General features: G+C 50.7%; 1 protein-coding gene across 1 annotated transcript; it reads left to right on the top strand.

The window, feature by feature from the left end:
- The first annotated feature begins 2428 nt into the window (after positions 1-2428).
- CETP (cholesteryl ester transfer protein, plasma) lies at positions 2429-11226 on the top strand. The gene is made up of 16 exons (XM_010158183.1): positions 2429-2640; positions 3642-3756; positions 4491-4625; positions 4894-4964; positions 6051-6138; positions 6267-6336; positions 6633-6693; positions 7327-7418; positions 7654-7833; positions 8250-8300; positions 8647-8814; positions 10252-10319; positions 10441-10483; positions 10569-10638; positions 10974-11059; positions 11152-11226. Exons 1-16 carry the CDS (start codon positions 2496-2498, stop codon positions 11224-11226), a joined length of 1518 nt encoding a protein of 505 aa, XP_010156485.1. The 5' UTR covers positions 2429-2495.
- Positions 11227-12954: the final 1728 nt, after the last annotated feature.

Genomic DNA, 12954 nt, shown 5'->3' with positions numbered 1-12954 from the left:
CGGGGCAGTCGGCCGTGCTACCTGGAAGGGTATCTCAGGAAGCAGCTGCAGGGTAACACAGAATGTTTGAGTCAGCACAGCCCAAAGATTAATGGCACTGTGATGTACCTCTGCTCTGGATAGTGTGGGGGGAAAAAACAACCCCAGTTACAGGACAATCCCCAGCAAGGTGGTGAGTGCACGCGTGTGAGTGGCCTCTGGATAAAGCCTTACACAGCAAATACTTATCACCACATCTTCCAGCATCCCCTTTACCAGCACTGCAAGGCAGCTTGGGCATTTAACCTTTATTTGGGTTTTAAAGCCTGCCCTGGCTCCTGCTAGCCAAACTTAACCTTTCTTTGCTGCCTTTTTTTTTTTTTTTTTAAGATCTGACCTGCCTTCTACTAGCCTGACCTTGCACTGGGAGGAGGGTGGGCTACTGTGTCCCTGCTGCCTTGGCCTCTGCATCGTTACTCGCACCTCCACGTTCCACATGGTTTTGCTATTGTAGGCAGAAAGTCTCCAGCCTTCCTGTTCTCACTGGAGGTCAATGCCCGGCAGTTCCCTGTCCTCCCTTGCTCTCAGCATGGGTATCTGCCAGCAGCAGCCTCTGAGGTGGTTTTGGGACAGGGGAGCTGGCCCGTTAGGGGGCTGTGGATGCATTAGGTCTACCAGGACCAGCACATTGGGTCTGGGTTCTTGGTCTTTCTATCTTCGGACGCCAGAGACAAAGACCCCTGTATCAAAATGCCCTGGTTTTCCTCTCCCTTCATGCTGGCATGGATTGCTGCCCTGGGCAGAGGGGTAACTGTGGCCTCCCCGGTCCTGCTCTGCTTCCATTTACAGTGACTGACACCAACTTCTGTGGGGCTCCTTCCCTGCTGCAGTTTCTGCTCCGGATCTGTTCCAGTAAAAATTAAACTGGGCATCACTCCTGAGTTTGTGCCCTGTGATAAATGGGAATGTGTCTTTCCTCTGCCAAAAGCTGTGCTGAGGGTGCTGGCAGATAGATGTGCTTGCATGACACCCAGCAGCACCCCATCTCTGCTGACCTGCACACCTTGGGGTGCCTGGGGGTACCCCCTTCTGCTGCGGCTGCAGAACTCCCCACCCCTGGCCTTGGCTCTTGTGCCAACATCCCCTGAATGGCAAAGCTGCTGGGGAGGGCTGGGCATGTGGCTGTGCCCTTCGCAGCTTCCCTGTCAAGACTCCTCCTGGCCAGGGCAGTGAGGGTGCTGTGGTGGCCGTGACGGTGGCCTGGGCTGCCATGTGGGAGCTGCCAGTGTTTAATTGTTCACCTATAAGGCAACATCGGCTCACTGCAGGCAGCTTATCCTGGGCCACTGTGCCGCTTGCCTGGAGGAAGCCTGCAGACGGTCTGTTTCCCTCGGCAGGTCAGTGACCGTGAGTGCCTCCGTGGGGTACCCGAGGCCATTCACTTTCTCAACTCAGGAAGAAAACAGGGCGGCAGGGTGGGGGCTGCTGGACAGGGGGGCTACCGGACAGGGGGGCTACCCAGAGGAAATGCCGCACCAGGCACAGCAAGGACAAGGCATCTGCTGGGGAGAGGAGGGAGACTGGCATCTTGTCTCACTCATGGGGTTGAGTGTGCTCCCACAGCACTGCCAAGATCTCACCTTTCCTTTTCTATCAGCCCTACTGGCAAAATGGTTCATGGGAGTTGTTGGGAGTCTCCTTGCTGAAATAACCTCGCTCTGTTTTGTCCTGGAGCTCGTTTTGGGATGGGCCCCAGCATCACAATGGAGGCGTGTGGGGATGATGGTGTGCAGGGTAGGTGTGCGCAAGGAGTGGATGTGAACGTGGGTTTCTGATGTTTCCAAAGTGGCAGCTGAGAGACTGGGTGCATGAAAAGCTCCAGGTCAGCAGGTTCTTCCACATCTGGAAGGTGGCGAAAAAAAGATGGTCCATTAATCCAGTCGAGAGGCAGAGAGCATCCCAATCTTGTGGTCATGGAACTCTCCAGGGATGTGGGTGATGTGGACTCACCCAACAGGAAGGATTCCCTTCCTAGGATCATGCCTCAGTTTCCCCACAGTGTGCCTAAAATCAGCAGAAGGGGAAGCAGTTAATAATGTAGGCACTGACAGAGCTTTTTTTTTGCAAGACATGGAATATTTCTGTGCAAAGGGCAAATGATGAACTGGCTAGAGGCAGAGTGCAAGGCTGCTCCCTTGACTTTATCCCCTTCCAATCTCCATCCCCCTCCAGCTTTCTCCACATGCCTGGATGTGTGCATGCCCTGTGTTAAAGCAGTCTTCGCAGGAGAGCCAATTCCTGCACCCCGAGTGCCTTCTGTGGGAGGAAGGCAGCGTGTGCCTTGAGGAGTGCTAAGGAAACTATAGGAAGATTAGGAAATGTGTGATGACTTTTGATAACTGGAGGAAGCAGGTCATGTCCTGCTTCAAACGAGGTCTTGCTTGGAGGTATGAAAGCAGCTTCTGCCACAGCCAAGAATCAGTCGATCTTGTCAGCGCTCTCCGTTCTGGCTGAGGATGCTCTGGGCTGGCAGGATGAGGCTGGGGAACTTCGGCATCTTGCTCATGCTTGTCCACGCATCAGCAGCCTGCGAGTTTGGGCCCTTCCCTTACAGAGTCACGGGGATCGTCTGCAGGATGACCAAGCCAGCGGCGTTGCTGTGTAAGTGCCTGCTGTACAGGGCTGTGTTTGCACCCTCTCTACCAGGTGTTAGTGATAGACCAGCCAAGTGAGGGGGTTTCTTGCTTCCCTGGCTCTTGTGGAAACTGTTCAGTAAGATGTATTAATCCTTGCCTGGGAGCACAGGTTAAAGCATGGGCACCTGAACTGGGCAGGTACAACTTCTCAAAGGAGCCAGAAGACGATCCACAATCCCACTCCTTAGCCCAAAGTTTTAGCAGTGTTCCTCCCCGGGGGCTGGCGTGATGGCAGAGGTAGAGCAAATGTGCGTTTGGTTTCTCACCTCGCTGCAATCTCATCTCTTGGGCTTGGTTTGTAGAAGGGAAGAAACAGGTCGTCTCTGCTGTTGTGGGTTTATTTGTAAGGATATGGGGGCTTTGTGGGGAGGGGAATAATTAGTGCTTCTGCGAAGAGCTCTGTCCCATCCCCTCTGATGGTGGTACATGCAGAGAAGGATGCTGGACCAAACTGAGAGGGTATTTCTGGAAGGAAAAAATCTTGCACAAGCATGCACCTGAGGCTGGAATGGGCTGGATAACATGAGGAAAATGGGCACAGAAACCTGAGTCTCAGAATTTCTCCCTTGGAGACCCAATAGTTGACTGCAGTAGCAGCAAGCAGCAACAGAGCAAAGCACTGGAGTAAAGTCAACAGCGTGTGCGGTGTAAGGATGGGCACGGCCTCGACCTTTCCAAAATCTGCCCCTAAGGTGCAGGTGAGGGGTGTGAAAGCTGGGCTTGAGTCCCTGGAATGGTCCTGCTGATGGGTGTCGAGCCACACACTGTCCCCAGCTGCCATCAGGTGTTGGAGATAGGGATTTATTTTTCTTAAATTTACTCTGAAGCTACTTCTAATGCTCCTTTAACCAGGGCATTTCCATTAGATTAAACTCTCCTGTAGGGCTTTAATCCGGGGAGCGGACCAGCCTTTGCAGCCAGGACAGACTGAAGTTTGCTATCTTTGCCCTTTTCTTCCACCAACAGTGAACCAGGAAACAGCGCAGATCATTCAAGCGGCGTTCAGAAGTGCCAAATTCCCAAATATCACCGGGGAAAGGTCCATGCGGCTCCTTGGCAAGGTGGCTTACGGGCTGACCAAGTGAGTATCTCTGTGTTTCTGTGCCAGGGGAGGTGTGGGCTGATGGAGGGGAACGGAAACTGGCCTTGGAGGGAGCCAAGGAATCCAACAATTCCTGGTGAAAGCAAAGGTCTGGACTAGGGCTGACGTTTTCTAATCTATGCCTTGCAGACAGTTTGCACCTTAAGTATTATTTCAGAGCTTTTCCAACGCCGTGGGCAGAGAACGAGGCAGCACGTAGAGCACACCGCTGACAACAGGGATGGGGAGCGCTGTCCCTGCGGGCTGGAGCTCCCTGGGACATGCCCAAGGGATATTGCATGGCAGAGGGGACCCAGCCAGGCTGCCCGAGCTTCCCTTGGCAGCAGGATGTCACTCAGCCGCACTTTGTGATAAACAAGTGTTTCGCTGTGTTACTTTTACTTGGGGACAACAAATGCAACGATGCAAACGCAGGACGGATTTCCTGCTGCAACTGGGCATCACAATAGAAGGGAGTTGTTTCTGCAGCACATTGCTCCGTGTTTCCTGTTTAGGGCATTCCCTCCTGCCTCATATCTGAACATAGCAGGGAAGGAGTGGTGCACTGAGGCTGAGCGAAAGCACTGTTACACTTGTGTGTGACCCCTGTGATTTGCAAAAGCTCCCGAGCACTTCCCCTTAGAGACCGCATGTCCTCAGGAGCAGACCTGTCCTGCCCGCTCACAGAAAACAGGCCCCGGACTGGGGACAAACCGGGTTTCTGTTGTTTCTAGCATCCAGGTCAATGACTTGTCCATAGAGCAGAGTGAGGTGGAGCTCAAGGAGAACGATGCCATTCACATTGCCATTAAAAACGTGACGGCCTTCTTCAAAGGGACCCTGACCTACGGCTACGCCGGGGCCTGGTTGTAAGTCCCCGGGGGCTGGCTGCTGCCGAGAGCACAGCCCCAGCTCCTGCTGCTGCCGGCAGGCAGGGCTGGCCGTGCTCCTGTTTTCCTAAGTGCTGCCGAGGTGGTGGTTTGCAATGATTTAAAGCTGGAGTTTGTGAGATGGGGGGCCGCGCACTGGGGTTTTGCCCACCGCGGTGCAGGGACCGATGGGAGAGGTGCTATAAAACGCCCCCCGCGGCTGAGGTGCGCTCAGGGTTGCTGACTATCCTCTCTTCTGCCGTTACAGTTTGCAGCTTTTTCATTCAGTTGATTTTGAAATCGAGTCTTCTATTGACCTCCAGATAAACATTAAACTGAGTAAGTAACATCCGGGGATTACTATCGGGATGGCCGAAAAGGGTCTTTGGGCATGTGCTTCCTCCGGAGCAGCAGGACGGAGTGGCTGGGGGGCAGCGAGCCCTGGCGGGCTCTGCTCACCTCGTTGGGGATCGGACGGCATCTGGAGGCTGGGAGTGGGTCTCTGCTGCCCTGCGCACACAGGCTAGGAGACAACGTGGCCCTCCAAGACCTCATGGTTTGGACAGATCAAGCAGAGGGGGCTGGTACAAATAAATCCAGCAAAGTGATGCTGATTTACACCAGCAGCAAGTAGAGAACGATCTGGTGTGTTGGACTGGCTTTAGGACTGGCTTTTCATCTCCTGCTGTTCAGGGTGACTTGAAAAAACACATGGGGATGTTTCAAAAGAGTGAGTCAAATGGGGGCTTTTTTACAGGAGTTTTGGGGGGACTATCGTTATAGTTCCCTTTTTCAGCTGTCTCTGGATCTGGACAAAGGTGTGCTCTGGGAAACAGAGCTTCTTCCTCTGGAAAGTCAATAGGATTAGATGAGAAAGGGGCAGAGGCAAACTACACTCCTCCGCCTCCCATAAGGGATGAGAGGGATGTGGGTTATTACCTGTGCCTCAAAATACATTTTCCTGGTAAGCTCCCTGGGCAGAAGAGCAGCACAAAGACTTCAATGCAGCATATTGCAAATTCCAAGCTTTTTGCAATACCCTCTGGTAATTCCCTCAGGTTTGTGGCTTAAACATACTGCCCAGATTCTCCCGGGTGATGTTCTGGGATAACAGAGTCCCTGACAACAGGAGCTGGGGAAGCTGGCAGATATCCAGATGCAGTGTGAAGGAGGGTGCCTGGTAGAACAGCTCAGCTGGAGCTGCGAGCAGAAACCCTCCATCCAGGGGCAAGGGAGCTTCATCTGCCTCGACTTTGCAGGGTCCTGTGTATTTCGGAACCATCCCCTGGGAGGTGTGTGGAGCTCTGGCTGTCCCTCTGCAGCGATGCCCTGCTCCAGGTCTGCGGTGTCTGCAAAGGGCACTCATCGTCCTTGTCTCAGCGGTAAATGAGCTGGGTTTTGTCTTTTTTCCTTCATCCCACGCAGTGTGCCAGAAGGACCAAGTGGCTGCCGATGCCTCGGACTGCTACCTGACTTTCCACAAACTGACGCTTCACCTCCAAGGAGACAAGGAGTGAGTCTGTCCCCCTTCAAAATCGGGTTTCACTTGCCCCGCTGCTGGTCCCTGAGTGCTTCAGCCCAAGTGTCACCCACCGTGGGGACCACTGGGCGACCCTTGACCATGCTCCCTGTCTTACGCAGACCGGGCTGGGTGAAGCAGCTCTTCACGGATTTTATCTCCTTCACTTTGAAGCTTGTCCTCAAGAGCGAGGTAAGATCAGCCACAGCCTGTGGACAGAGGAAAGGTCAGTATGTAAGCTACACACTCCATGGCTCACGTATGCCCACAAGATAATAGCAACACAATTCTAGTGCTTGTGAAAAATAAGATAAAGGAATAGACCCACAATAATATCCTGCTGGGAGAGGTGAGAGTATGACACTGGGATCTCTGACGGTGCTGGACTCTGACCAACATCCCCCAGATCTCACCATGCGGCCCAGCTCCACTCCACAATCCAAAATCCTGCCCCCTGCCTTCAGTTTTTCCCTCTTTTCCTCTTGTAGGTGTGCAATGAAATCGATTTTCTTGCCCAAGTGCTGGCAGATTTTGTACTTGATTTAGCAGGTAAATATCCTTGGTTTTTCTTTCTTTTTTTTTTAACGTGCAACTTTTAACGTTTGGGCCCCAGCAAGGTGGCAGCGACATCCGTCAAAAATGTCCTTTGAAAATGTGTATGGGATCCCAAGCACTCAGACAACAGCCAAATAAACCTTAGCAATGCTATGCTCTGCATTTTCTGCATCAAGGTGGTTTTTAAGGGTGATTGCATTGGTTGAAAGACACTTTCCAGTTCAAAAGGTATTTCTCCTTCATTACTGAATGACCAGAGATGCAGGACAGATGCAGAAGGACAGATGTTAGCTGGAACAGGAGCATCCATTGGAGTACTCGGGCTGAGATATTGCAGCATCTTTATCTGCCTACTGAATCCCATGTTTCCCAGTCCCAAATATCAGGGAAAAGGAGCAGAATGTAAAACTGAGAGTGATTGCCCCTATTTCCCAGTGGAGAATCTGAGGAGTAGGCAGTAGCTGGACCAACACCAGTATCCAAAGGAGTAGGATCCTCCCAGTCCCATCCCTGTGCCCTGTTATAACTCCCAGACACTTTTTTGCAGCAAGTCCTAAAAGCAACTGTCCCAAGCTCTGCTTAAGGTCATATTTCTGCTGTTCATCTTTTCATGTTTTCTTCCTGCAGCAAATTTTGTCCGGGATGAGGATATTGGCGTCGATATCTCACTTGCATCAGTTCCTTTAATAAAAGCAAATTACCTAGAATCACATCACAAGGTAAAGTAAGCTGGGCTGCTCAGAGACCAAAGGTTTTCTAGTGATGCTGTTTGCTGGAGGGCCGGTCCCTTGCTGCCGTGCAGGGCTGCTTGGCTGCAGCCAGAGGTAAGCCTGGCCCTGCCGAGCAGCTTGCTTCCTGCTCCGAGCACAGCCCTCACCTTGCCGTGAAAATGCAGTATTGCCATTTTGCCCTGTCTCCCTGCCCTTTGGCCAACGTGCTTGCTTTCCTTTAAAGGGCCTTGTCCTGTACAAGAATTACTCTGAAGTCTTCAGTGACTCTGTTTTCTCCCCGTCGCTGCTGACTGAGTCCCGAATGCTCTACTTCTGGCTGTCCCAGCACACCCTCAGCTCTCTGGCTTCAGCAGCGTTCTTAGATAAGCGCCTGGAATTGACCATCAGAGGGGAGAAGTTGCAGGTGACTACTGCAGGGGTGGTTCCCTCCTTAATCGTACATCATGTTTTGGGGAGAGTAAAAAATGCTCTAAAGAACGTGTTTTTGCAAGAGCTAGTTTCTGTAGAAGCTAGAAATCTATAGTCAGTCACTACATGTCTTCCTGGCCACAAGTTGGTACCGTCTTAGCACGTATGTGCTGCCAGGAATCATGCCTTAGAGCGATAACACCAGCCGACAGAGAACTTGTCTTCCGAGTTGTAACAGGACGTGATTTTCTGCCAGAGTACTGAGGGAGAAAGGGGGTGAGCTCAGGAGGGACTCAGCCATGCCTCTGGCCTGGCCACAAGCCACAGCTCAGTCCTCTGGCCTATCCAGCCTGCACCAGGGCTAATCATATCCCCCTCCTTCATTTTTCTGTTTCTGGTTTGCTTCCGAAGGCGCTGTTTGAAATGGAAGACACAGAAATGCAGCGGAAGGCGGTGCAGATGGTAACTTTTGGTCTTATTCAGAGCATTTTATGCCAAAGGAGGAACTTTTCAAATGGATTATGTTGTATTGTAACATCTTGTGTCCTTCCCTCGACAACTTCAGTCTTGGGTGGGCCTGATGGGGAAAACCAGGGACTGATGGAGAAACCGTTTGCTTTGCAAAGAGGATTTCTCCACCCTCTGTCCTGGCACAGCTTCCTTGAAACCTGGTTGAGTTATTGGGCTTATGTGAACTGGAGGAGGAATTGAGGACTGTGAAGGGGATGCAGGTGTGTGGAAGGTTAGCATGAAATTGGGATGTGGTATGGAAAAAGCTTGACTCTTCTGTTCCTCCTTATTTGACCAGATTTTTCAAGGCACCTCCTATAATGACTCTGTGGCCAAGGTGTGGAGTCTCGCCCATCCCCAAATCTCTCTTCAGTCTGAAGGGACAGTTGTGCAATCCTTGGTAGCCGTGGAGATCAGCATCTTTCCCCCAGGAGAAGAGTCCCTGATGGTTCTGTACATGGAGAAGGTCAGTTCTTGCTTCTCCTGAGCATGAAGACTTTGGGACAGGCTCTGTCCCGAGTCTGGACTGCTCCTGGTGCACAGGGACAGTAACGCAGGCAGCCTTTTGGGAAGGGTAGGTGGCTAAACCATGAGAGGTGGAGAAGGCACATCAGTTCCTTCTGACACTCCCATCTCTTCCCCTGAGGTTTGAGGCTGGGAATGATGATAATGTTGGCTCAATGCATTCTCGGTTAGGCCAGCCCATCACTGATGTGCAAGGTGGTAAAAGCAGCACCAGAAAGCACTCGTAAGCCCCTCTTAACCTGTAGCAGACACAGTGAAACTCTTTTAGCTGAGGTATTTTAGGAAGGCACCATGGGAATGTATTTATTTTGAAATCTCGTGGCTCCCAAATTCCAGCTCTGGCCCCCACTTAGAGGATGGTTGTGTCTGAAATGAGGACAGAGCTCTGAAGAACGTGAAGCTCTCAAAACATAGTCTTTTCCTCTGTGTCTGTCTCTATGAAAGTTCCTGGTTGCACTGTTTTACCCCAAACTGCTTTATACTGAATCTAAGGAGCCAGCAAAAAGAAATATCAACAACCTTGCTATCATGAATAACATCACAAAAAAGCAGTATGTTTGTCCACCCTTGTCATCATGGGCTGGTACGGACACTAACCACTGCACAAAAGCAAATCCCTGCTTGAGGGACAGACGCTTTAATTTAAAGGGTTAAACTGCAAATGAGATTAATTCCCTCCTGCTCCCCTGCAAGTATCCCACATTTACAGGGTGTTAGGGGAAATAGGCACGGCTGGGTTTTGTGCTTTGTGTGATACCTTGGAACAAACTCCTGGTAGGGCTGCTGAAGCACTGAACCAGCGACGGTCCCTAAAATCCTGGCGCTCAGGTGCTCACTATGTGATCTGCTCCTGGCCTGCCTGTCCCTTGGTTGTGACCTGCAACTGGGTCACAAAATGCTCCTTTTAAATGACCATTTGCATACAGGGAAAAGCAAGATAACGGGCCTAAATGACCAGAATTCAGAGATTGCTTTCTTCTTCCATTTGGTTATAAATGCAAACGCCAGCTGTGGTAGCCCTGGCTACGCTGGGGCTGTTCTCTCTGCATCCAGTCTGATGATCTTTCATGTTGAGATGGATGGTCACTGGGAAACAACACCCTACCTAACCATTTCCTTCTTTATGGTTCACACAATGGGAAAAGTGTCAGTCCTGTGAGTGAGCCGGTCTAGAGCCCCGCAGGCTGAGGCTGTGGGCACTGCGGGGGGAGTTTGTTGCATGCAAATGGAGAAGGAGAATGCTGACCTTCTCTAGTAATACCTGGAGGTAAAGCCAGAAGGATGTTGAACTCTGGGTCACAGAAACTAAACCAGAATATCCAAATGCCCCTCCCTGCTATAAGGCTACATCTCAGTCGTGCCGTTCGTCTCTGTGCAGGAAGTCACCGTCACTGTCCAAGCTGCCTACATGGAGAAGAAACTCGTTTTGCACCCTTTGGACTCCAGGTGGGTACCGTGATCTCGTGTGGGTTTCACTGCCCCTTTGAGCCCATGCCTGGGAGCAGCACAAAAAGAGCTTCTCTGCAGCCCTTACTGACTTCCCTCCTGCTTTTTTCCTTCCATTCAGGATAGACTTTAAAGTCTTTAAATGCACAGCTGATCCAAGTGGGGTAAGTCCTAAGAATGTATTTTCTAGAAAATTTGTGGCTAAATTATGTCTTTACAACCTTTTTGGATGAATTTTCTGGCTTTCAGAATGACCCATCCATAAGAAACTTCCTGCAGACAATGATCTCGGTCGTCGGGATCCCAGAAGTGATTTCAAGTGAGTTTTCCCTTTGGCGAAGTACCAACCTACTCTGTAAAGCTTCTAACATCAGATCTCCTAAACCTAAGCACTGAAAAAATACATCGGTAACCCTGACAGCTGGGGGGGAAACCATATTACTGATGCAAATTTCTGCTGGATTCACTTGCGGAATGGGGAGCCCTTTGTAAACGGCTAGAACAAAGGAAAAGTGAGTTTTCCATCAGGCCAAAGGTCATGGGGCGTTGGGACACCACTAGCTTTTGGCAACAGGCAGGCAAGGTCACAGTACATGATGAGCAGCAAGCCAGGACAGCTGTGCCCGTAACTGGATGGGTTTACTGATTCCATAGGGATCGAACAAGCTTTGACTTCATTAATGAACAGCAAACGGCTTCATCTGTTTGAGATCAAAAATCCTGAGATCATCACCAGAAAGGTAAGAGGAGTTCAGACATACCTGGCTCTCAAAGCCCTTCTTGGGAGTGTGACATATACTAATATAATACTTTTTTTCTCCTGCCTTTTTAGGGTTACATAATTGTACAGCTTGACTTCAGCTTCCCAGATCATTTGCTTCTTGATTTCCTTGAGAAAAGATTATAGAACTGACCTCTTGATACAGGGGCATAGGAACTCGTGTACAACAGAAAGATTGTGTGTGAATCAATTAAAAGACGAGCTGATTTCAGTCAGCTTCGGTTGAATTTTTTTTTCCCTTTTCCTGAGAAACACTCCAGTTTTCATTGTAATTGTATTTCCATGGAGCCTTTCCTCTGCAAAGATCGAAGTCTGCAGCTCTACGCACACTACATTTTCAGGATCTTCAAAGGACTTGTGTGCTTAGGAGTAAGGGTTGGACACTTGGAGTGCACGAGGTCTGGGTTAGCACTCACGGGAGGCAGCACAAATGGGCTTTGCCCACCTTTTGGCATCTCTGCTGTTACGTTTTAGAAATGTAGCACCTTTTGCATTGGTCCTGGGTTTCGTGCCTACTGTGAGCCTCTTGGCAACCTCTGCCCAGCCTAAAAGGTGTGTCTGATTTTGACAGACTTCAGCAACTCCAATGATATTACCAAACTCCAAGTAAGCTCAAACCGGTTATGCTAAAAGACCTGGGTATGGCTGAAAAAATGGAAATGGGATGTGAATTTAGAGTGCAGTACAAGAACGGGGACATCTCATGCCCTGGGTTCTTTCTTTACAGAGCTTGCAGAGCTCTAAGCAAATCATTACGCCTATGTTTTTAAGACAGTGGGAGCAAACTTGAGTAAAGCAATAAAAATGATAAGGAAGCAAAAGAGATTATAAGAGAAAGTGTGTCTAGTCAGACAGCAGGTTCCTGTTCCTCCTACAATGCAATTATTTATCTGAAGTGGTTCACTTGTTTTCCTGTACTGATTCATGCTTCCCTTTTTTTAATTTGTCTGCTCACTTGGAAGAGCTCTCAGGTGCTAGACCTAAGACTGTAATGGCCATCACATTTACAAAGGCAGAAGACGATCTGCTCCCACACAAAGCGATATTAAAGTTAGGGCTTCCACAGACAACCCTGTGAGGCTGGTAGCAGGATGGACCTGGCTTCTCGGGATGCTGGTTGCTCCCTCCACATTGCCACGGATGTCCTCCTGGGGACTGCGCGAGGCCTCTCTGACCTGCTCCTCTTCCCCAATCGATGCCAGAGGCCACTGAGCTCCCCCAGCACTTCCACTCGGCAGTCACGGGGAGCAAGTCCCATCGCAGTGGCTGTGGTGCCAAAGCTCGTGGAGGAGGCCGGGGCACAGGGCGTGGGCGGCCTTTACAGGTTGCTCCATGGCAGCCATGGAAGGTTTGTCTTACTGGGCCTCAACCAGCTGCGTCCATGACACAGCCAAGTGGCATGAAAGGTGTGACAACACGGTGTGGCCTTGAAGAAGCCTTGATGTAGGGAGCACCTTTCCACCTCCCTTCCCACCCTGTTCCCATCACTGCCTCTGCCGGCTGTCCCTGAGGGCTTATTGGTGGTCCCCCTGCTCTACAGCCACTGACGCTGAGGTGACACTTTCTCCCTCTGCATGGCAATGGCTGCTCAAGACGATGGGAACCAGCTTCTGTCCAGCCAGAATTCTAGTGGGGGTATTCTGGAATTCTGTCCACCAGAATTCTAGTGGGGTACTAGAATTATGAGAATCCATAAAAAACGAAGGGTGGCATTAATAAAAATGAAATGGAGGTCCCTCGCCTCACTGAGGCAAAGATGTCTGACCCTGCCGAAGAGGGGAAGAAGCAGGGAAGAGGTCAGTGGATCTCCCGAGGGTCCTGAGGTGTCTCCCTGTGGGGCTGCGGCCACCCACC

Source organism: Eurypyga helias, unplaced genomic scaffold, assembly GCF_000690775.1.
Source record: "Eurypyga helias isolate BGI_N326 unplaced genomic scaffold, ASM69077v1 scaffold47198, whole genome shotgun sequence".
NCBI lineage: Eukaryota > Metazoa > Chordata > Aves > Eurypygiformes > Eurypygidae > Eurypyga > Eurypyga helias.
Note: the sequence above shows the minus strand (reverse complement) of the source record. Positions and strands in the feature narration are given on the sequence as shown.

Excerpts from the sequence above, each read along its gene's own strand:
- CETP (XM_010158183.1), top strand. The coding sequence starts at position 2,496 with ATGCTCTGGGCTGGCAGGATGAGGCTGGGGAACTTCGGCATCTTGCTC. Across the intron at positions 6,139-6,266 it reads CACCTCCAAGGAGACAAGGA|ACCGGGCTGGGTGAAGCAGC; the intron begins GTGAGTCTGTCC and ends TGTCTTACGCAG. Across the intron at positions 8,815-10,251 it reads TGGTTCTGTACATGGAGAAG|GAAGTCACCGTCACTGTCCA; the intron begins GTCAGTTCTTGC and ends GTCTCTGTGCAG.